Below are 25,007 nucleotides of genomic sequence, written 5' to 3'. Positions count from 1 at the left end.
TTTTCTCAAGTACTAAGAATCGAAAAAAAAGTTTCTGTATGGGGTGTTAACGTCACTTCCAAAGAGCACAGGCAATGCATAAGAGTGGAAACTGGTCCTTGCGCCGACATACAAAAAATTATTAACACCATCTAAGGTCAGGGCTGCCAAATTTGTTTTAAGGAGTGCGTCATATTTTTTCCGAAAATGTGCTTTTTGTGTCATCTCAGGTTCCATAATGTGTCACAAAATGTGTCATTTTTTTTTGCTAGAAGTAGTATCATATTTAATTATCAAATCTTTATTTAGAGTTTTGAATATATAATTATTTCAAATCAGTTCAAAAAGGAGTAAACTTAACCTTATCCTATTATCTTGGGATCATGACCTTTCTGTGACGTCATGAAAGAAATAGAGACATTCGATTAAATTAATGTTACACACTATGAATTTGTGTCTGGGTGGCCAACGAGGCAAGTTTAAATTTATAAAAGCTTTAGGGACAATCAATTCCGACGGTAAATTGAAAATAGGCTTATTCTATTGAAAATAGGACTCGTATGACATTGTAATCGTGATCGGCTCTATACGTAATCCGCTTTATTGGCTAAGCTTTTTATTTACTCAATATGTAAGCCATTCAACCAGCTTCAATCTAATATTTTTGTCATATTTGTTGGTGCCTTTTTAAGCCAGATGGATTATTCTGAAGGAAAGACATCTCTGGAAATTTGTAATCTTGTCCGAGGTGGGATACCCCTCATGTACTCCCAAAAATGGGAGTTGCTGCTTATGCATACAGCTTTGGTAAACTGCAGGCTGTTTACTTTCTACTGTTAAGTACGTGGCAGCTCTTGGCAGCTCACGAGTCTTTTCATATCTTGCTGTCCAAGTACAGAAGCAGATACCGTGAAATGAAAGCCATCTCTGAATGTGCTCGTAAGTTATATGTGGAGGCGGTGAAGCAAATCAAGTTGCCATTCTCGTTTGCGAACTGTCTACGTTATGCAAAATCCTCGATCCTATGAAAGCTTTGGACAAAGGTGCAATTGGTCTTCTGCAAAAGATTCTACAGAGATTTAGTACATCGTCGTAATGTGGAAGGATTGTAGAAAAATGGCGGAATATACTGCTTTTTGATCTTCCAAATGTGACAGATGTCTGCGATTTTTGGTGACACGTGGCTTCAATAAGAACTCCAAATGGCAACCAGAGGTTCTCTAACATAGTAGGCATTGTCCAGTACCTTTTGACCTTACCATTTTCAAGCGTTGTTGTGGATTGGTTCTTTTCAACCTTGAAAGATATTAAAATAGATCCTAGAAACTCACTCAAAGTGTGACCCTTACCTCAATTATGCAGGCCAAGTCTGGCATGAAAAGGAAGAGACATGTGTCCCATAATTTAGAAGTCGATACTACACTCTTAAAGCTACTCGAATTAAAGCCAAAACGACAGGAGAAGACTGCGTTCAGTGTAGTTAATAAAGTACAGTTAAAAAAGAAAAAAATTATGAAAGTTGGTATTGTACTTGAGAAAAAAAAAGATTTACATGAATTTATAAAAATAAATGAAATGAAAAAGAATAAAGAGAGGTACGATTTTTTTTTAAATGGTAAAGATATACATGTCAGAATTGAGGGAGAAGGAGCCGTAGAACAGACAATGTAAAATCTTTTCACGTAAAAAAAAAAAGATTTCTACGCGACAGAATATTGTCAGATTTTCTTTAGTCTGATATCGGAATTTTTAGACTTTTTAAACAGACCGGTTTAAAATCTGGTAGGAACAATGTGGAAGAACTGGAAAAAACTATATCTATGGCTATGGGATAGTGATCTTCCAAGGGGCAACGACACTCTAGGCTGAGAAAGTAGTCTAAACTGTACCCCAAACTTTTCTAAATTATTCCAAGGGAACTCAAAGTATCTTTTGTGGACACATAGTTTAAGAAGTAGAGAAATAGGCTGTTTGGACAAATTCCCAGATCGAACAAAAAATCTAGTAGCAAGAAATTAAGAAAAATTATATTCTTCTTATAGCTTCGAAACAAATACAGTATACGAGGCCGTCATATGGAATAATTGTAAAGCCTAATAATTGTTTGTTAAAATCAAATTAATTTTTGATGTTTTAGTGTCAAAGCCCTTCATTAGCGCTACATGTTCATATGGAAATTGGCCTTCAAAAAATTATTAATGGCAAAACAAAGAAAATTTGGTAAGCAAACACTATGTTATATTTGTAGAAGAATAGCATTATAATGTAGTTATTTTAATATTTATTCCTCTATGTCTCTAAATTACAAATGCGATGATTAAGTGCGATAATTAATTACACAGCCATACCTCCTTAGTTTACGAAAAGGCACTTCTTTATTGCGCAAATTTTTTTTTACACAGACAATAATTTAATTTTTTTTTTATAAAGTACAACAAACTTGGAGCCAGATTATATCTCCATGAGTACGTTCCCACCGAGTCTCAAAAGCACTCCTACACCACCATTCTCAATGCTCAAATTTCTTACATTGTTTGTTTTATGAAATGCAGGAATTGATGCTTCTGACTAAGTTAACCTAGCATTCTTTGATGATAGCTTGAAACCACGTTTTGTCCAAACTATTTTTCTGTGGTGACTCTTTGGTTTTGGATCGTTTCATGACCAAATCAAAATCCGAAATGCTTTTATTTTTTATTTTGTTTTATAAAGTTTTACTGTCCCGGATTTTATTTATCCTCAATTTTATTTATCATGGAGGCCACCTACCATCAACCCTGCCAATCTGTTTGGTTTCATTTTACAATAAAATTTCGTTGGTCCTAAACTTTATTTATGCATAATTTTAGTTGTTGTGGAGGCAGCCTAAGATGCTTTGATAATATCTTGAAATTATGTTTGCCCGACATTATTTTTATGTGGCGACTGTTTTGCCCACGGATAACCTAATTACAGATACTATGTTTTCTCTCTATTTTTATTCTTAATAACGTTATATTTACTAATGTTTAAGGGTAGCGCAAAGCAAGGTAGCTAATATATCTTCAATTGTTTACCAGGGCTAAATAATACATTTCACAAATCAATCAAGCAAATACTTTTTTTTTCTTAGAAATAAAACGAACAATTTTTAAAGAATACAATACCATACACACCTTTTTGTCGCTTCTAAACAAAGGAAAATAAAAAGATACAGGCGGCTCAAATTTTAGAATATAAGCTTTACGAAAACACAATATAGGAATAGGAATATATTGAATTCAACTTAAAAAATACAAATAATACAAGTAACCAAGACCAAGGTCGACCAAGGTCAAGAAAAAATATAAAAAACATATCAAAAGCACAAGATTACAATTAACGCCTAGGGCGTTAATTGTATTAATTGTACTAGGGCGGAATGTCGATTCTAGTCGAGATTCAAAGGTTGGCTCCATTTCAACATCGACACGGCATATGGGACATTGCCTGCTGATTGACAGCCACTGATCAATACAGGGAATATGATAACGATGCATACATGGCAATCGTCTGGAAAAAAGAGTAGCACTTATATTAGCAATTTACTTCAACAAAAATAGTTACTGTCACTTCAAAAAAAAGGCATTTAAGAAAGAAGCAGATCTTTTATTCTTTTATTAAGTCTGCATCAAGGCTTGTACACAGCAATAACAAGAGCTAATCTATGCAATAAAATATTGCAAAGGATTGTTTTTTTTTTTTTTTTTTTTTTTTTTTTTTTTACAGAGGATATATTAAATAAGTATACAAACTGCTCAGAAAAGAAGAGGTAGAAAAGAAGAAGAGATTACACCATATTTTCTTATATTTCGCAATGGAAAAGGAAGTTGGAACAACGATGGAAAATTGAGCCCTAAAATGATTTTTTAAGCTTTGTGCACACGCCCCCTCCCCAAAAAGAAAACCCACCGACCTCACCCTAATACTTGGTTATTGTTATTAATTCTGAAAAAAAAGTTCTAAATATTAACCCATCGTTTAAAATATAGGGTAAATATTAGGGGCGAATAGGTTATTCGGACACCAGGTTTTAGTATTGAATCTGAGATTGGAAGACTATGTATACATAGCTTAACCGATTTTCCGTTTCAGATTTCAAACTCCATACTCCACAGGATTTTAGCTCTTTTTGCCGCAAAGAATGGAAGAAATCGGTTCTCCACTGTAACATAAATTCTTTCTTCTTTTTTTTTTACTACAAACAGATACTAGAAATTTTAATTCCCTTCAAATCTTCAACGGTATTATAATATGTAATCAATATACAATCTCCTCAGTAAAAACAAAAACAACAAAAAAAAAAAAAAAAAAAAAAAACACCGTAAAAACAACAGCCACAAAACAAGCCAATATACATTTAACCATAACCAGCTTTCTCAGTAAAAAATTATTAACACAAGTAAAAAAGATCTTGAAACAAGAGCTAAAAGCTCATATGGCACTTGTGACGAGGTCGGAAGAGCCAAGAGCTCATACGGTATGAGCTCTAGGAAAATTCTAAGAATCAGCAGATTGCTTTAAAAGAAAAATCAGAGGCTTTATGCCGGTCGAAATTTAAAATAAGAGCTCTGAGTTAAGAGGTCCTTCTAAATATCAAAATTCATTAAGGTCCGATCACCCACTCGTAAGATAAAAATACCTCAATTTTTCTAATTTTTCCTCTCCCTTCAGCCCCCCAGATGGTCGAATCGGAGAAAACGACTTTATCAGGTCAATTTATACAGCTCCCTGGCACGCCTACCAATTTTCATCGTGCTAGCACGTCAGAAGCACCAAAATCGCCAAAGCACTGAACCCCACCACCTAACTCCCCCAAAGAGAGCGGATCCAGTCCGGTTACGTCAATCACGTATCTAAGACATTTATAAGCGTTTTCAAAGATTTCCGACTCCCACCTCCAACTCCCCCCAATGTCAACAGATCTGGTCGAGATTTGAAATAAGAGCTCTAAGACATAGAGTTTCTTCTAAATATCAAATTTCCTTAAGATCCAATCACCCGTTCTTAAGTTGAAAATACCTCGATTTTTCTAATTTTTCCAAATTAAAAAAACTCCAGCTCCCCCAAAGAGAACGGATCCGTACCAATTATGTCAATCTCATATCTATAACTTGTACTTATTCTTCCCATCAAGTTTCATCCCGATCTCTCCACTCTAAGTGTTTTCCAAGATTTCCGGGTTCCAAGATTTCTTTTCCCCCTTCCAACCCTTTATGTCCCCAGATCTGATTCGAACTGAAAATGGAGCATCTGAGACATAAGATTCTTTTATATATCAAGTTTCATTAGGATCCGATGACCCATTCGTAAGATACATCGATTTTCACGTTTTCCATGAATTCCGACCCCCCCCCCCCAACTCCCTTCAATGTCACCGGATCTGGTCAGGATATTAAAATGAGAGTTCTAAGGGACAAGATCCTTCTAGATGTAAAATTTCATTAAGATCTGATCACCAGTTCGTAAGTTACAAATACCTCATTATTTCTAATTTTTCCGAATTATCCCCCCCCCAACTCCACCAAAGAGAGCGGATCCGGTCCGATTATGTCAGTCACATATCTAGGACTTGTGCTTATTTTTCCCACCAAGTTTCATCCCGATCCCTCCACTCTAAGCGTTTTCCAAGATTTTAGGTTCCCCTACCTCCAACTCCCCCCAATGTAATCGGATCTGGTCGGGATTTGAAATATGAACTCTAAGACACGATATCCTTCCAAATATCAAATTTCATTAAGATCCCATCACCCGTTCGTAAGTTAAAAATACTTCATTTTTTCTATTTTTTCCGAATTAACTGGCCCCCACTCCCCCCCCTGACGGTCAAATCTGGAAAAAAACTATTTCTAATTTACTATGGTCCGGGCCCTGATACACCAGACAAATTTCATCGTCCTAGCTTACCTGGAAGTGCCTAAAGTAGCAAAACCGGGACAGACCGACAGAATTTGCGATCTCTATATGTTACTTGGTTAATACCAAGTGCCATAAAAATTATAAAAAAGACCAAATATTAGAAGGGTGACCTTGACACTATAGCCCTAAAAAGTTGACTGGAGGCCGTAGATGTACTATGTGAAAAGATATCAAATAAAATACAAAAGACAGTGCACACACGATCCGGTCAATCAACCGAGGTATTAGAAATGAGGAGCTACTAAGTCAGTTTTCCCTGCTTCATGCGTGTTAGGAAATCTTTTCTGGCGACATTGAAGAAAAAAGAAAGGGTGTTTGCAAAAACAAATGTTGTCTATGGTTTAGTATTCAAATGATTTGTCTAATTTGAAGACAAATAACAAATATAATTCCATTCACAATTTCAATGGCATATTAATATTTTTAAAATCTATTTTGCAAGACAAAACATGAGAAGATTTAGACTGAATAAGGTTAAGAAAACGGAGCTAAAAAAAACTGCACCCGCAACCCAACTAATTGCAAGCTTCCTATCAATATACTGTTTATTCCGTCAGCTCCTCTAAGAGATCCCAAACCTTTGTTGAGATGAATAAAAATTGCAGCATCGTGTAGAATAAAATGACCAGACTGAGTCATCAAACGCATTGAATGCTAAACCACAATCAGTACTTTCGGGTTTATTGATCTATTGTCAGAAAAGGTGACTATGAAGTTGTGTTTTAACTAAAATTTTGATTCTGCTTTTGCCTTCCATGCATAACACAAAACAGTGGATTCTAGACAAATATCTCATTTTACGCCTAATTCAGCATTAGAACTCTCATTCGAGAAAGCTTCTTTCAATTAAAAAAAAACAAAAAAAAAAAAAAACAAAAAAAACAGAAACTAAACATTTTTCCGCAAGTAGAAATATTTACACATTTTATTAAAAATTTCAGCTCATTACCTAAATCCAAATTCCCTCCATTTAGCCGATTGATCAGATTGCTCAGCCATGCACGGTCAATTAGTTCAATCCTATTCCTGCGTCTCAATTGTCTAATAAGACGCTTAGGAGAACTTGGTTAGTCAAAAACAAATGCTTTTCCCACCCCTCGCATATATGAAGAGTTGAAAGTTAAGCGTTTGAAATCAAATCTTTTTCCTTAATTGCAGACCCAAACAAAAAACCAAAGCACAAGCGTTTGTCGATTCAAAGCAAATACAAAAAATAAGAAACAATTTCAGAGCAAGGCATAGAAGTGTTTGAAAAGGCAGAAATGAAATACAACCATATTAATAACAATCTTAGAAAGAAAATAACATACCTAACATCTTCTTCTTCTTCTTCAAAATCACAAAGACAAATTGAGCATTTCTCATTATCATCCGTCTCTTCTGATACCTGAAAGATAAGGAAAAAGTTAAAAAGTCCACGGTTAATCAGAACTTTCGCAAGACTTTTTTTTTGCTTTTAATTGAACTTTCTAATCAGAAAGTTCTTTTTTCGAAACAGTAGCGAACTCGATCAAGATTACAACGACTAACCCTCTTATTATTTGTCGAAGTTAGGGGCTTATTGGGATAACATATTCTAAGCAGCTCTTGTTACCAAAAAGAGTATCCGATGATGGTGAAAATAGAATAAAATTGAAAATAGAACATAGAAATAGAATATTCAACATTAGAGCTTGGTAAAAAGCTAGACATGCAATTAATTAACATTTCATATTATTTAAAACATTTATTTACAACTATAGATAATTATAAATAGTTTTATTTATTTATTTATTTGAAAACCCGTCAATCATACGAAATGAAAAAGACGGAGCACGAACATATAAATATAAGAACATATCAGAAGAGACATAACTAGAAAGAGACTCAACTAATAAAAGGGCAAACAAAATAGCACTAAAATGAATAAAACGAAAACAGATCTATTGTAAAAGGAGATTATACCAATCGTGATAAACTATTTTAATATTGTGTCTTTTGATTAAATTTTCAACTGCAACATGAGGGTCAGTTATGTGATACTTTTTAATGAGGATTGAGTTTCTATACCAGGGAGGAAAACGTAGGAGGTATATAGCAAAACGGAAGAAAAGCGCTAAAAGGAATTTAGACAGTTCAGCCATCAAGAATAGTTTCCAAAATGGTGCCATTTTGTACAGAATATGAGGTAAAACAGTAGCGTTGTACAGGCTGGCAAGGAGGGGGTGGCTAAAACGGAATTTAGCAGAGACTATGGAAGCATACGAGCCGGAGATTCGTCGATTGAGGTGTTTGATCAGTAGAAGACGTGTATGCCTTAGAGACGAGCCAATAGGGACTCCGAGGTAATTTATGTGGTCAGCAGTATTCACGAGATTTTCACCAAAAAGCAGTGAAGGCACGTGTGGTGTTTTTTGCCAATTGAAGAAAACTATCTCGGTTTTCTCAGCGTTAAAACTGAGGCCAAGTTTTAGATATTCGGTTTTAAGCGTTTCAAAAATGTCAGAAGCTTTTTGCAATGTTCTACTTAAGTTCAGGACGTCGTCGGCGTAGCATACTAAGGAGGTGTCTATAGAGGAAAGAATGCATGAGGTTGGGCATTTATCTTGTGCTTGAAGAACATAATTATTGAACAAATAAGGGGAGGAGACAGCTCCCTGGCGGGCACCTTTCAAAACGTGGATAAATTTTTCATGAGGCCGGGGAGGCAAATTTTTGTCGGGAGGAAGCTTTGGGCGAATGGACAGCCTCGAGTACATATCACGTAGGGATCGAACTATGCAGGGATTCAGACCTCGTTGTGAAACTTTTAATAACATTGCAGCGTGTATGAGTGAATCGAATGCACGGCTGATGTCATGACTAGCTAAGGCTATGCTCTCTCCAGAAAAATCCGCATCGAGTAGCACACTCACTACAGCCCTCAAGGCATCGGCACAACCAGTGCGGCGCTTAAAACCGAATTGACGTGGCGGGGTGTAGCATTTAGTTTTCAGTTCATTAATGAATAGAAGCTCGAATAGTTTACATAAAGATGTGGCGACTGTAATGGGGCGGAAAGACGAGCATTTGATGTCATTTTTCCCTTTCTTCGGAATGGGCGTAAGATCCCCTACGCAGAAGGAGGAGGGAACAGCACCTTGCGTGAATATCATCTGCATAAAAAGCGAAAGATGCATAGCGAGAACCGAACCACCATGTTTAATATGGATAGTGCTAACACGGTCAATTCCGCAAGAAGACTTATTTTTCAACCGACGAATTGCTTGAATAGCCGACTCTAAACTGACAACAAAATCACCGTGCGGAAGCTTATCAAGGAACTCATCCAATTCTCTCTCGTACATGTCTTTAAGCTGGGGGTTAGGAGCAGAAAATTCACTCGCATAATAAGAATACCAGTTTTCGACAGGGATTTCAGACGGCGACAACAGAAGGCTAGGCTTTGCCAAAGATACAGACTTGAAAAGAAAATTTCGATCCTGTTTTGCACGGGCGGAATAGCTATCAACGAGAGATTTGCGGTGGAGGGAGAGCTCCTTCGAGAATCTACGCTTCGTAATCAGTCTGATGCTATTAATGATACCAGATCTTGGGCGCCCACAGTCTTTCCATACCGAAAACCAGAACTTTGCTCGATGACAAGCGGCTACCAGCGAATGATTTTCGGGCCATTTTTGCACCATCCCTTTACGAACTTTTACTTTAGGTGCCGCTAACCTCTCTAATTGTAGCTAACTAATCTAATTGTAGCTAATTTATTTCTGTATTTCCATTTCCTCCATACTACTACTACAAGCAACTCAGTGCAGCAACACGCCGCCAGAGGTAAACATAGCCACGCAAGCTGCTCCTCCATCCCAATCTATTCAAAGGTTCCCTCTTTACACCATCCCAAAAAGTTTGAATCAAAATGGAATAGTTGTGGGCATCAAGTCACGTCTAATTGTAGAAAAAGCCAAGATAGACAGTCCAACTGAGTGAGAAGCAAACCTGGCATTAATCCTCCCCCTCCCTTTATCAGGATTGTATAAAAATGATGTTAGTTCATTTGTTAATAGATATGTCTATCTATTATCAGTCCATGCGTCATTCCTAGGGCAGTAGAACCAAAGGTAGATAGTCATAGAGCTAAGATAGTGATAGACCTATAGTTTGCCAAGTGTTTGGTTAGTTTGGCACGGGTAAACGGTGGGAGTAAATGTGCCTCTCTTATTGTGGACACACACACACATACATACAATGTACATACACTATACAATGTAAATTCCTGATTATAAGGCTATTAAAACGTTGATAGGAAATGCAACTGACCTCTTTTGTAAATTTAGATTTCAATTTCGAAATCATTCCAATAAGATAAAACAAGAGCTTGTTGCGAAGTTCATCTTCTCGAACTTCCAAACACACTGTAAAGGCAATCGACCTGTATAAATAAGTTCAGTAAACAATAATATATAGAATCAATACGATTTTAAATATGAGTAAGATTATCAGTGGAAACAAGTCAAACCTTTAAGAGAAGGTGGGTTAGCAAATATTGTGAGTGGAGGTGGGAGGGGCGTATGTTGCATCAAGAAGTGGCTTAAAATTATGAATTCATAAAATTTATTTCTGAAAATAGTTAGGAGCTTGGTCAGAGCTGAATTTAAATTTAACAATAATACAAAATAGCCGATCAAACCATAATGGAATACATTTCAAGTATTTTGATAGTTCATAATTTGTAAGAAGTCTTTTTTTTTTACCTTCAACTAAAATCAATACGGTGAGCGAATCATAAAACAAAAAAGAAGGCAAGACATTTTTGAGAGGTGTCACTAAGGGCTGTTCAATGTTCAGATGACTTTTTCAGAGATAATAGATGATGGGGCTCAGTAGCACCAATGGGGGGTAGCAAGAATCTATTCTTTTTAGGCATAAAAAAAAAATCGATGAAGTAGCATCGTAAAAATTTGAGCCTTTTTTACGAGCTTTCAATTTTTTATCATTTTTATTAGCTTTCAACTTGAATGAGAGTGAATGCTCTCCGGTTGAGAAGATTTCAGAAAATGTTCCCAACAATGTGAATTATAAATATTCATTTTTTTACTACTATTGCAACAAAATTGGCAATTAATAATATTACAGAACGAAACAAAACTCAGAAAAAGAGAAAAAAGGCAAGAAAATATCAAATCTGTTTTCCCACAGAAAAAGAAGGGAAAAAACCTATTGTCTTAGAGAATTTTCAGACTTGTGATTTTGTACAATTTGTATAGAACAACTACAACTTTTGTTTCCTATACATGTTTTTGCTAAATATGTCCCGTTCAGCAACCAATCTGATACTGATTTAGCGTTTGTTTCATTATTTTTTACATTTAGTACTTGAATTACTCATAAATTTGCGCATTCACAAGGATGAAAACAAATTATTCTTTAATATAAGATATAGTTTAGATATAAGATTAAAGTAAAATATACCATTGTGTTGCGAGAGCAACACATTCTATGCCACCGATGTCGGCTTATTCCTGGAAACTGGCAAGGGTCTAACCTGTGCGGTTTTTACGGAAAGTGTGGACCTCAGGCCGGATTGATGAATATGGCATTACATTTTTGAAAGCTCCAAAGAACTCTTGCCTGGGGCCAAAAAGGATGGTTTTTGCTTGTCCACGAGCCAGAGCCTATGGTGTGCGAAGTGAATTGGAGTTATGTAGCCTATGTCAGAGAAGAGTATCTGAAGTTGTGCAGCGAAGCTTTCGTTTCATCAAACCATGTTTCTGCTTTCGAGTGGAAAGCTCCGTTCTAGCACGCAAGCAGGCAGACACCACTTTCAAATTGAAGATGGACTAAAATCTATAAGTGTTAAGTATATGCGGCAGTTACCCGGCCCCACAGCCAACATATTTTCTTTCAGTGATAAATAGAAAAATTTACAGAAGCAAAAAAGCGGCATTTTCCCACGGGTCCGAAAGTGCTGCCGTGATTTCGGCTGGGTTTATCATTTGTTTTTTTCGGACTTGGGATTGAGGTAGAGAAATGTTATCAGATGTTCAATTATTATTCAATTTATTATTTATTCAAAAAGAAAAGAAAACACATAACAACAATAATGATAAAGAACCTAGAAGCGAACTTGTTAAGGACCAAAACAACAAAAAATTGTAAATGAAAAAGAGAGAGAAGAAAAAAAAAGAAAAGAAAAGAGAAAACAAGGGAAGCAAATTGAACAAACATTTAGAGAAATATAATATCAAGATTTTAGTACATTGTTATATAGCGTCCGAAAACTTGTGGATAGCTCGACACTGGAGGGTATTACATTCCATTGAATTATAGATTTATAAATTGGGGATCGCTAGGCAGAACTAGAGATACACCTGGGGACAATGAAGGAACGGTTGGATGAACGGAGACAGTGGCCTTCAGAATTATTACTATTAAAATAAGTTAATAAGTGGGGATTTTTATGTTAATAAGATTTTTATGGTAAGCGGAGTATGCAAGGGATAGATTTAACTTTTTGATGATTTGTTCAAAAGGGATAATACCAAAATCGGAGTACAAGTCCTTGGTGGGATATAGTCGTGGCAACCGAAAAACTGCTTTGACGGCACGGTTTTGAGCAGATTTTAATTTATTGGTAACTGAAGGATAAGTATTGCCCCATACAGATCCGCAGTATGAGATATATGGGTAAATAAAAGAATAATAAAGGGTGACAAGGATATCGGGAGGAAGAAAATAATTCACAGGATTAATTATACTTACCTGTCGCAAAATTATGGCTCTGATATAGGACACATGTGTTGCAAATGATAGGCAGGAGTCTATGTGGACACCAAGAAACTTGGCAACTTCGACCTGCGGGAGGAGATTGGTAGAATATTTTAGGCCAAGTGCTGGCTGAACTTCATTTTTTTTGTAAGGGGTTTAAAATAATACCACCTGACTTTTCTTGCTGTTAATGGTCATGCAGTTAACGAGACACCACTCCTGTACTCTATTCAGAAGGGTTTGGGTAGAGGTGATGACGGATGGTAAATTAGGACCGGTGATGAAAAAGTTGCTCTCGTCAGCAAAAAGTACTGGATGCACTGATGGGCCCAGGTCCGTAATCAAATCATTAATATAAAGGAGAAAAAGTATTGGACCAAGAACAGAGCCCTGTGGGACGCCCCTCCGGACAGGTAGGGGATGTGAAGTCACCCCGCCCAGTCTCACACTCTGTACTCTACCAGAGAGATAAGAGCCAAACCATGAGAAAGGAACTCCGCGAATCCCTAGGTTATTGAGTTTACTTAATAAAACACTGTGATCAACCATGTCAAAGGCCTTTGAAAAATCCAGAAATAAGCCCAATACAGTATTTTTAAGGTCAAGTTGGGAACGTATATACTGTGTGGCGTCTATTAGTGCATGAGCAGTTGAAAATTTGGCACGGAAGCCATATTGATGAGGAGAAATCAACGAATCTAATGAATGATTCCCAAATACAAAGGGAGAAAGACGTCGGAATATAATTCTCTCGAGCACCTTAGATATAACTGGGAGAAGTGAGATTGGACGATAATTGCTTATCTCAGACGGATCGCCTTTTTTATGAATCGGGATAACAATTGCTGATTTAAATATTTCTGGGAAGACTCCATTGGTCATAGACAGGTTTGCTATGTGCACAATGGGTTCACAAATATAGGAAGATACGGTCCTAAGAAGCTTATTATTTATGCCAAAGAAGTCAGGTGTACTACTATTAGAGAGAGATTCGATAACTTGAAGCACCTCTTTGCGATCAGTTGGAGAGAAAAACATGGATCTGGGATTCTTGCTAGGGTGTACTGACTGTGAGAAGGAACAGGAGTTAGCATTTGGAATATTAGTGAAATAATTATTAAAAGCATCTGGTACTAAAATTGGGTCAATTAATCTGCCACTGATGTCCCTAAGGTTAATAGGAACAGATCTTGAATTCCGTTTTTTTGAAAGGATTTCATTTATTGTAGACCAAATTTTTTGCAAGTTCCCTTTGCAGTGAGAGATTTTTGAATAATAATAATTTTTCTTTGCTTCCCGGATGAGTTTGGTATATATGTTTTTGTATTTTTTATAATTAGTCAGGTCAATAACACTACTGGTTTTGCAAGCTAACTTATATAAGTCATTTTTTCGGTATGAAGAGATTATCAGGCTATTTGACATCCAGGGGCGTATATGGGTAGTTTTTCGGTTTGATTTACGAACTGGAAAGGTTGAACTAATAAGATCACTCAATCCCTGTGTAAAACTACTTGTGGCTGAATTAACATCCTGACAATCCAAAGTCTTGGACCAGTCGAAGGATTCCAAACAATCCGTGAACCGGTTCATATTCACAGTATTATATATTCTATTAGACGTAGGGGTATTAGCTCTACGGGGTTGAGTAGCTGATAGGGAGGGTAAGGAAAGATAGATTGGAAAGTGATCTGACAGGTCAGAAAATATTATTTTGGAGGACAGGTGGTTTCCCAGGGAAGTGGATACAAAAATGTTATCAATTAAAGTAGCGGTAGACCTCATGGGATCAACTCTTGGGATCATCACTTGAGGTAAATGTTTCAAAGAAGGTATCACTATCATTGTTATTGCTAACATTTAATAAATTACAATTGAAGTCCCCAAAAACTATTGCCTTCTTTTGTGGTAAATTAATAAAACTAGAAAAATCATCAAACTGATTACAAAAGAAAGGTGTCGGAAATGAGGGTGGTTTATAAAATAACGAAAAAATAAAAGAATTCTCGTCTACACTTATGTCGACGATTATTGAATAAATGCATCTATTATTTATAGGTTGCGAGAACAAGAATTCACAATCTAATAGTCTGGTGAATTTTAGACTTGATCGGATGTAAAGAGAAATGCCACCAGAGGACTTGGTTAATTTTCATTCAATATGAATAGCTAGAAAGCCAGGGATGTAAAAATTCATTAGTATCATCAATTTCTGAAAGCCACGTCTCCGTTATTCCAATTACGTCGAAAGGGCAGTAACCATTTGTTAAAATTAAATCTTTAAGATTAGCCCACTTATCCCGTATGCTTCTGATATTAAAGCAAATTACATTAAGTTTGGTCTCTTCCATTAGCTTAGGTTTCACATTTTTCACAAAATCAAAAGTGTCGAGATATTTACAGTTAATTTGGTTTAAAGGGCTATCGGGGCTAGCTAAGGTGTTGGTGGACAGATTATTTTGGTCATCGTAATAATTAAAAACAACATTATTGCACAGTGACAAATTATTAAGAAACGTAAAATCTTGTAAAGTACTTGTACTTGTGTTTGTTTGACTGTTCATTTCTTAAGCAATAGTTTCTGTGCTTCTGGACATTTATACGAATAACAGGGGTGGTCGGAGGAGCCACAGAGAGCACATTTCATGACAAGTTGACACGGGTTTTCTTTGGAGTTCTGGTGGTCACCAGCGCATTTAGAGCATCTCGGGGAAGCTTTACAGTTATTTGCAGTATGGCCGTAGCACTGGCATTTGTAGCACTGGGTAGGCAAAAACTTGTACTCAGTTATAGGTAGACGCTCGTAACCAATAACAAGGGGATTCTCAGTGGCATAGTTTAGGTGGTCACGTGACTCAAACTTTAATCGAAAAGACCTCGTACTTCCTAACTGAACAACTTCTATACAGTTATTAGCGAGATCGCATAGGTCACTTTTAGATGTTCCGTCAGGCACTCGGCGTACTATACCGAAAAAGGAAGGACTCTTCACTTTAGCATTAATGGATTGGTCTGCTTTGCTTAATGCATCTGCCAAAGTATTGGCGGCACCCTTGTCCGACAAAACTACTTGCCATGCATCCCTCCTAGGCCTCAAAACAACTATGCTTGAACTGACACCCCCACAAGCTTTATCCAGGAAATCTTTTCGAGCGTCAGGATTATTCAAGTTTTTTGGTGGATTTTTCACAATAACTGAATAGGACGGTTTTGCGGGTGGGGGAGGTTTCATATCAGGAATAGTTTGCACGACTGACCTTGCTTTATGGTGCTCAGCGAAGCTTTTAAATTCCACGTAGAGTTCATTAACCTTTCGAGTAAACGTAGCTGTTTTCTCCCCTGGCACACATGGGACCTGATCTGGCTCGAAAATCAGATACTGAGGTAGGCTGATCTTTTTCTCATCACAAAGATCAAAGGCTCGAACCATATCACTTACATTATCAGTCACTTTGGGGCGCTCAGTTACCCTAGTAATAGAGGCGTCAGCCCACAAAATCTTCTTTGCTTCAATTAACATATCTCCTTTGAAAAAATCGCAAGCAATTTTTACAATATTATCAGCTGAACAACCTGCATTTCTAGCCCGTGAAATGAAATTCAACACGGGATTCAAGACAAGTCTTTCACCTGGCATCATCCGGTGAAATGATCAAATTTCATCAAAATTCGTGGGCGGGGCCACAATAGTTGTCAGTAAAAGCAATAGCAAATCAGGTAGCAATACTCACAAGATATATATTCAGAAGTTGCGTACACAGTTTTAATTATCCAAAATCCAATTATTCAAAGCAAATTGTTCACAGCACGTTACACAACTTAAATAGTTGCGTACACGATTTTAATTATCCAATTATCAAAAGCAAATTGTTCACAGCACTATATAGCATTGTACACAATTTCAATAGTTGCGCAATGAAATAAATATCCAAACAATAATCCTCAGTAAGTTAACCAACCAATATAAACTGGTTTTCATCCATATAGGTCAAAGACTGAATGAAGACTGAATGTACCTCTTAAACTTTAAAAGTTGTGTCATTGCTAAAGAAATTGGAGCTTATCCTTTGCTCCTTTCTAAGTGGTGACGTTAGAAAGTTGGTCTACAGCAAAAAAATCAACTTTTGAACTAAGACAGATAAAATATTTTTTTCGACGGCAATCGATAGCTCTTGATGAACTGATCAAAATATATGTCGTCGATTTTTTGGTACAAAAACTCCTTCATGAGATATACTAGTTTGAAAGTTTCAAGGGGTTGAAAACTAAAGTAGTAGGGTACACACTAAAACCAAAAATAGGCCGATACCAATTGTGAGACATGTAAGGGACTTGTAAGGAAAGGTCGGCTGTTAGCTCATAATCATCTTTGGCAGTGAGGGGTTTGCAAATTTTGCTATTTGGTGTACCTATTATTTGTTTCCAGTGTATTTGATGGTAAGACCGAGCTGGTTCCAGTGGTAAGATATGTAGGGGACTTGTAAGCAATAATCGTCTGTTAGGATACAATCATCTTCAGTGGAGAGGGGTTTGTAATTTTTGCTAGTTTACCCATACTCACTGTAACCTAGAATTCAGTGTTTATGCAACGGGTACAAACGATAACGTAAAACAACGAGGCGGTTTCGTAATAATTAATAGAGTGTCATCTATGATATTTTGATCCTGAAAAGTTACAGATAGCTTTATTATACCAACTGGATTATATAACATATTGTTCTAGGCTTTCATCCGTCACGATGTCTGATCGAAAAGAATAAAGTTCAACTGGCTGCAAAGTCAATTTAGTCCCTTCTTTCGATATTCTTTTGTTATTGTTGTTTTTTCAACGCTGAGGAATAGCCTTTGATCTTGTGAATACTGATCGCGTTCTTCTTTGACCATAACGTTTTAAAAGCTTGGATAGGCTGACAACTTCAGCGTTTAACCGATAGCAAAGAAACAAAACCAAAGTGTTGCTCTCGCAACACTTTATTCGGCAAAGCCGGACAAAGGTTGCCGCAACACTTCACGTTGCTCAGGCAACGTAAGTCTAGTTTTAAATAAGATTGGGTTTAAATTTCGACTTTAAAAATTAGAATAGGTTTAAGAAAAAGCACCTTTTTTAGCTATGGAGTTACAAATTTAAGAGTGATCAGGTTCATACTAAAAACAGAGGCCAGTAAATCCATAATGTTTACTAGGGGTTACTTAGAATTCCGATATGTAACTTTTATGTTCTTGTATAAGTTATTGCAGAAGTCATTTTTCTGTAGTAGGTCATATGATTTGGATGTTTCAAAGCTGGATGAGAATGATGTTACCATTCGATAGCTGATATTCAGGTTTATCCATCGAACAAATATAGTTTTTAAATTAACTTTGCATTTTTTTGACAAAAACAAAACGTTGAAAGGGCCCTGAAAATACACGAAGATAGTAAAATAATCCCATTTTTCAGGTTTCACGGAGGGGAGAGATTTTTTATTACCGTATTAAGAATATTTACCAATTTATTTACTATGAATATAAATAATACATGGAAAAGAACTGAAAGTTTATTTTACAAACACGTCATTTACTGGCTGACAGAAAGGTTTTTGTAAGGAATTTTGCAAGCTAAAGTTGTTCTTAATTTAGGTATAAAACGTTTTCCCTTTTGGCAATATCGTTTAAAAAAAATTTTAAGCACATTATCGACATGCATAGAACTTGAAAAAAAACAAAAAAACTCGAGATTAAAAAGACAAAAAAAACAAACAAAGAGGAATGCAAAAAAAAATAAAAACCCAAAAACGAAATGTTGAAAAACCTAAAAACGTAGAAAAACATAATAATCCTATCCTAAAATTATCAAAAATCAATCGAAAGTAATGGTTTACTGAAACGAAAATATGGTTTGCTCCGTTTTAAACCGAAGGGACGCTAAGTCATATTGTTAGTTTAATTCTAATCTAGATTATTAAAGGATGTAGTACTGATTGGGCACATAAAATAAATAATTTCTGAGAATAATTAGTTTGACCACACTGCTTTTCCACTTACAAAATTATACAAATGAAAACATGGAAAAACAGGCGTAATATTTTAAAATAAGAAAGTAGACAAAAACAAAAGGAAAACTATAAATTATAAAAAATTCGATTTTTTCAAACTTGGAATATTCCAAAAGTTCGGCATTTTTATTATTTATAGTTTTCTTTATTTGTTTTTGTCCAATCTTGTTTTAAAATATTAAAACCGTTTTTCAATATGACCCCCATCCCCCGAGGAAAAATCCTGGATGCAGCCTTTATAGGGAGTAAAAACATACCCAGAAAAAAAAAAACAGACTTTCCTTTTTTGAAAGAAAACTGCCCAACTTATTTCTTAAAAAGGTTTTAACCCTTTTCAATATTTTTTTTCAAAAGTTTCTGAATACTTTTTTAGTTTTTTTTTCTGGTCTGTTTAACAATTAAAAAATTAGATTATAACAGTTTTCGTCCGTGCTTTCATTGTTAGCAAGAATAATGCCGTAAATAAGGGACTTGAGACTAAAACTTGACAAAAAAAAAACATTAATGTTTTGCCGAAATGGCCGCGTTCTATTTTAATAAAGCTTTGAATCAAAATAATATATTTTCTTTTAACTGTTAGCATAACCATACACACATCCAAAGCCTCTGGAATGATCAAAAGTAATTTAAAGCCAGACCCAAGAAAAAACAAATGAAACGTCGAATCTTTCGTCCAATAGCTATTCCTTACAAACAGAAATTTAATAAAAAAAACTTATATGACTTTACATGAGAAATACGACTATATATGACTTTATACAGCTTCATATAAAATTCTTTTGAAATTCCAATTTCTTTTTGAATCTTTTCAGCTGAAGTCCCCTCCCAGTCGCACAGAAAAATATTCACTCTCCCCAAAAAATTTAGTTGGGAAACCGCATAAGATATTCATAATCTCCTAGGATTGAAAAACCTAGCAACAAATACTTCAATTCATGCCAAAGTCCCCAAACTATTGCCCTTTGAACCAGATATGACAGAAATACAGTTCCAAAACTTTTTTTTTCTCAATTTCAAACCTAATCTGAAATGTATACCATTTAAATATACACACATTTCTTCCGGTAGTATATACTACATGTTAACTAGTCGATGTTAGGCCTCCTCCCTAAATCGACTAGGCTTTGGTGGGCCTCCACATCAAAGTCCCTTTTTGTGGCGCTCATGCACCTTGTCATCCAGGCTTGATATGGGCGTTTACCTTAAAAGCTTGAAAGCCTCTAAAATATACAATAACAAAACATAATCATTGATTTGTACCATATGAAAGACTCGATAACTTTTTGTCGTTGACTGAAGTGTAGATTGAGTAGGCGCAAGGATCCAGTTACCGAGGATGTGGAGTCATGCAAGTACAGTCCAAGAAGAACACGAAGAAACAATTTCCCACCTTGTCCATCAAGGTCCAGAGCAGCGTATTCTCCGCTGAAACGTAAGATATTGAACTTATTACAACAGACTCAGGTCAGTTTTGATGCGTAATTTACTGGTAGAAGCCACATAAACTAAAAAACAGCGATTGGCAGGGTACTAAAATGTCAAAGAGCACAACAATAGAGGATTATAAGTCTTAACACAATAAGTTTAAATAACTACTGCAATCAAGTCTGGTTTGAGCTTTAAGCTTGTTTGCAATCCCGCAAATTAGCAATTACAGATTTTATGGTAGATATTATTTTTAATTGTTCTAATTGTACATTCACTGAACAACCGCCAGGGTCGTAGCTCCACAATTTTTATTGGGTGGAGGGGGCCATAGGGTTCTACATCCGAAGAGTCAAGGGACATGGGCTATGCAATAATTTCTTCTCCGAGTTATTGGGAGGAGGCAACTCCCACCTGCTCCCCCTCCCAAACGACGCCATTGATGACCGTCAATTGTAAAACCCAGAAATACGACCGGGAGCACAATCGACAAAAGACTCATTTGTAGTTTTGACGATAGTGCGCAAATCACCTACAAATGATTAGCGTTTAGTGTTTCCCGGAAGGGTCAAATACTGATCTTTATTTTTTTTTTTTGTCATTTGAAATGCTTTCAGATATTTTCCATCGACCTTTTTTTTTGGGGGGGGGGGAATAAATGTTTGTTTGTTTGGTCCTATAAATGTTTGATTTTTTTGTAGTTTTATCGTTTTGGACTTGGAAAATCTTACTGTTAGGAAAATATTTCATGATACAACTTATTTTGCTAAACTAAAGACTTCGGACAGATTTATGCAAGTTTCAGATCTTTGAACATCAAAACTCTTCGTGTACACCAAAATTCTTCCAAATACACCAAACGACTTAGAAAATTATATTAAAAACACATAGCCAATACGGATGAACTTGTTGCAAAAAAAAAAAAAACATTTAGGTTAGCTGCTCAAAAGCAAGAATAGCATTAAAAACATATTCATAATTCATACAGGAATGAATTGCCTCTTTTCGTATGATTTCATTTTCAGTCGTGATTAAACTTTGTTGAAGTAATAACTATGGTACTTTTTTAAACTTTCAATTAAAGATCACATTTTATTGTAAGTTTTATTTTAATTATAACGCAGTTTACTGAGGACGGCTCTTAAATATAAAGCCGAAATATTCTTAAGGATGAAAAACAAAAAAAAAACAAAAAAAAACATCCAATTTTATTTTTCTGTTTAGCATGAGAAGGTATATTGGCTAGGCTTACGAGGTTACTAGCTTTATAAAAAGCATACTTTCACCACGAGTGATTTTTTATTTAAATCCCATTCCCCACCTGCCATCCACTACTATCTCTCTTAATCATTCTCCCGTTTGATATAAACTATTTTGCGCTTCTTAAATGCACAGAAAAAAGAAAGAAAGAAAAGTTTAACAAAACCTTCCACGACACTACTTTTATCTAATAATCTATTGTAAAAATGAAATTAAATATATATTAAACAAATAAATTTTAATTTGGCTAAATTCAAACTAAATAAATTAAATTTAGCCTTTTAACTTTCATTCTATTCCCAGACAGAAGCAGTGTTTACGAAAATAATCACAGGAATCAAAAATAAAGAATACCTACCTATAGTCAAAATATTTCCAACTCGTCCACCGATTGATTAAGTATGAATAGAATTTTGGAAATCAATAAAATCTTCCTCCCACTTACCATTACCTTTTATCTAACAGATTCTTTATGGAATATGATATATTTTACAATATACCTTGCATATTGTCTAATCGGGTATAGTACAGCAATCTCCCAACTATTATCTCATTAATAGTGTATTAAATCTATAACAATATTTTCGTCATGGTTGGTTCGAAAGATTGGTGATTTAAACTCTAAAAAACAATTCTTTTATTCTAATATATCTAATATTGCAACTTATTTTAAGGGTTTTTCGCAAAATATACCTATAACAATATATTCTATAAAATTACTTTAAAGAACAGTTTCTGATATTCAATAATATCTACTCTACTCTCTTTAAGTGGGCAATTAAAAAAAAAAAAAAAAAGAAGAAATTTCCAAATGAAAGTAAGGAGCAACATTAAAACTTAAAACGAACAGAAACTATTGCGTATATGAGGGGGTTCTCCCCTTCGTCAATACCTCGCTCTTTACGCTAAAGTTCGAATTTTGTTCCAATTCTTTAAAACAACCCCTGAATCACAAAGAGTAATTAAAACAAATAGCTCTTTTGAAAGTACTAAAAGAAAAAACTTTAATGCAAAGAGCGAGGCATTGACAAGGGGGCAAACCCTTACATATACGTAATAATTTCTGGTTATTTTAAGTTTTAATGTTGCTCCTTACTTTCAGTTGAAAAACGTGTTTCTTTTTGCATTTAATTTCAGATCATGTTTAAATCAATGCTAGAAAATCCAGCACCCCCTTCATGGAAAATTCCCTTCCCCTATGAAAAATTCATCAATGGAAAGATCCTCCCAAGTAACCTTCTTCCCCTGACCCCCCCCCCCCCCCACTCATCAGAAAAAATCCTCTCTGAAAACGTCTGCATACTTCCCAATAGCCAATACTATAGTAAACAATGGGCAAAGTTCATAACTTGCAGCCCTTCCCCTGAGGACTGTGGGGGATTAAGTCGTCCTCAAAGACATATTTATTAGATTTTTCGAAAATAATGAACAAAATGGTGATCTTAAAATTTTGATCGGGTGACTTTGGGAAAAAATGAGCTTGGAAGAGGTCCTAGTTGCGCTCCAATTTTTTTGTCACTTAAAAGGGCACTAAAACTTTCAATTTCTGTTCGAGTGAGCCCTCTCGCGATATTTTAGGACCACTGGGTCGATACGATCATTTTTGGAAAAAAAGCAAACAAACACGAATCCATGATCTTTCTTCTGGCAATTTTTTTTCACAAAATTCCACATGTTTGCAGATGGGAGCTTGAAACCTCTACAGTAGGGTTCTCTGATACACTGACTCTAATGGTGTGGCTTTCATTAAGATTCTATAACTTTTAGGGAGTGTTTCCCCTTTTTTCAAAATATGGCAAATATTCTCAGGCTCGTAACTCTTGATGGGTAAGACTAAACTTGATGACACTTATATATTTGAAGTCAGCATAAAAATCCAATTCTTTTGATGTATCTATTGGCATCAAATTCCGTTTTTTAGAGCTTCGGGTACTATTGAGCCGGATCACTCCTTACTTACAATTCATTACCACGAACTGTTTGGTAATTGTGTTTGTATTTCTGTGTGTATTTTTTCACACAAACAGCTCCTTTTTTTCTCTTTTTTTTTTTTTTGAGAATTGGCACATTAGCATTTTCTGACCTGAAAAACGATCTTTCATTCCGACGAGCCTTCATTTTTGCAAAATATTTTTCGCAATGATGTAATATTTATTTCAAGTGCAGTTTCCATAATTTTCCCTAGGGGTGATCGTAACATTTTTGATATAAACGACGCATGCTAAATTCTACAAGATGACAAATTCCCCCAAAAGGGTAAGGAAAAAGGGGTGGAAAGAAATGGCTGAGGTAATGATGAACGAAAATGAAGCACAACGAAATCTTTGGCTAGAAAAATGACGACAACGAGCATCATAACGAATCACACATGAAAACGAAAAGGAAAATGAATACAACGAAATCTGCGATTAGAAGACGAATGATAGCAAGAATCACGCCGAATTACAAACGAAAATGATGCACAACGCAATCTTTGGTTAGAAGATAAATCAAAATTACAATGGAATGAAGGAACGCGTGTTTTTGTGCCGCTTAAAAAGAAAGTAAGTAAGAAAATATAATATAACATACGTATTAAATCAATACAAAGTACTTCAAAAATATATACCTACCTATAGTTAAAAATATTCCCAACCCTTTCTTCGATTGATTGAATATCAAAATGGTTTTGGAAATCAGCAATAGCGGCATCTCTATCACCATCGATCCGACCAAAATCTTTACGGAATATACTGAGCAAGCAACTAATAGAATAATCAAGACGGACATTCATAACAAACTAAAAAGGAGACCAAAATAAAATAAATCAAAGCCAAACAAATTAGGGAACTAAGTAGAGAAAAACATGCACAAAGCTACGAAAAAAGCAAAGACTAGAAAGTAGGGCATTAAGTTCCAAAATTGAAAAAAAAAGAAAAATGCATAAAAATAAAAAATCATACAGGATGGACAAAACAACAATTTTAAACCACAATGAATTTGGGTTTATTTTGATACTCAATTATTTTGATACTCAAAGAAACATATTCTTAATATAAACATTAATATTTAACTACTTTTACTGATTCTACGTACGAGTAACACAAAAATGTAACATTTGAGGAATAGTCTATATTGGTATTTTGACAACGTTGACTTCCAGCACACGAGATTACTTCAAATCTATATTTAGCATTTAAAACAGTCAGTCCCTGTTCAAAAAACTGTTTGGATATTTATTAGTAGTAAATAACGTTGAATATTTGAATCTGTTTTATTTTTTATTTTTATACTTATATAGGTTCTAAGTAAAGGTTGGTCTTGGCCAAAATAAAGAAGTAACAAACAAAAGCTTCTTAATTTTTTTCTTTTGAAACAAGACAGATTAAAAAATTATAATAGTTTAGGCCCCCTCCCTCGAAAAGTTTTTACTTCTGATATAATAAGATTTTCTCTTTATCTTCCCGGAACCTAAAAATACCTAAGATAACCTAAAGATAACAGATTCACAGATTTTTGTTGACAATAGTAAACGAGTGTCTAGGCAACACAACGCCAATTACCAATACGTTCTGCTAAATTTCAAGAGACATCACTTTGATTTGATTTCAATGGACATATGAATCCTGCATTAGAGCAATAACGGTGGAT

General features: G+C 35.3%; 1 protein-coding gene across 3 annotated transcripts in view; it reads right to left on the bottom strand.

Moving 5' to 3' along the window:
• Nucleotides 1–3,215: 3,215 nt before the first annotated feature.
• The window catches only part of LOC136027082 (inositol 1,4,5-trisphosphate receptor-like), a 156,396-nt gene continuing 134,604 nt past the window's right edge, over nucleotides 3,216–25,007 (bottom strand). For 2 of the 3 annotated variants that reach the window (XM_065704023.1, XM_065704024.1), the window contains 5 exons: nucleotides 23,990–24,156; nucleotides 19,953–20,117; nucleotides 10,210–10,321; nucleotides 7,227–7,303; nucleotides 3,216–3,510 (listed from right to left, as the gene is read on the bottom strand). In XM_065704023.1, the coding sequence (XP_065560095.1) occupies nucleotides 3,240–3,510; nucleotides 7,227–7,303; nucleotides 10,210–10,321; nucleotides 19,953–20,117; nucleotides 23,990–24,156 (792 nt within the window). In that variant the 3' untranslated portion in view covers nucleotides 3,216–3,239. Of the gene's footprint in view, nucleotides 3,511–7,226; nucleotides 7,304–10,209; nucleotides 10,322–19,952; nucleotides 20,118–23,989; nucleotides 24,157–25,007 lie in introns of those variants that run through there. The other variant, XR_010617490.1, reaches the window with a different exon arrangement.

This window comes from Artemia franciscana, chromosome 5, assembly GCF_032884065.1.
Source record: "Artemia franciscana chromosome 5, ASM3288406v1, whole genome shotgun sequence".
NCBI lineage: Eukaryota > Metazoa > Arthropoda > Branchiopoda > Anostraca > Artemiidae > Artemia > Artemia franciscana.
The sequence above is the reverse complement of the archived record's forward strand: the minus strand, read 5'-3'. Positions and strand labels throughout refer to the sequence as shown.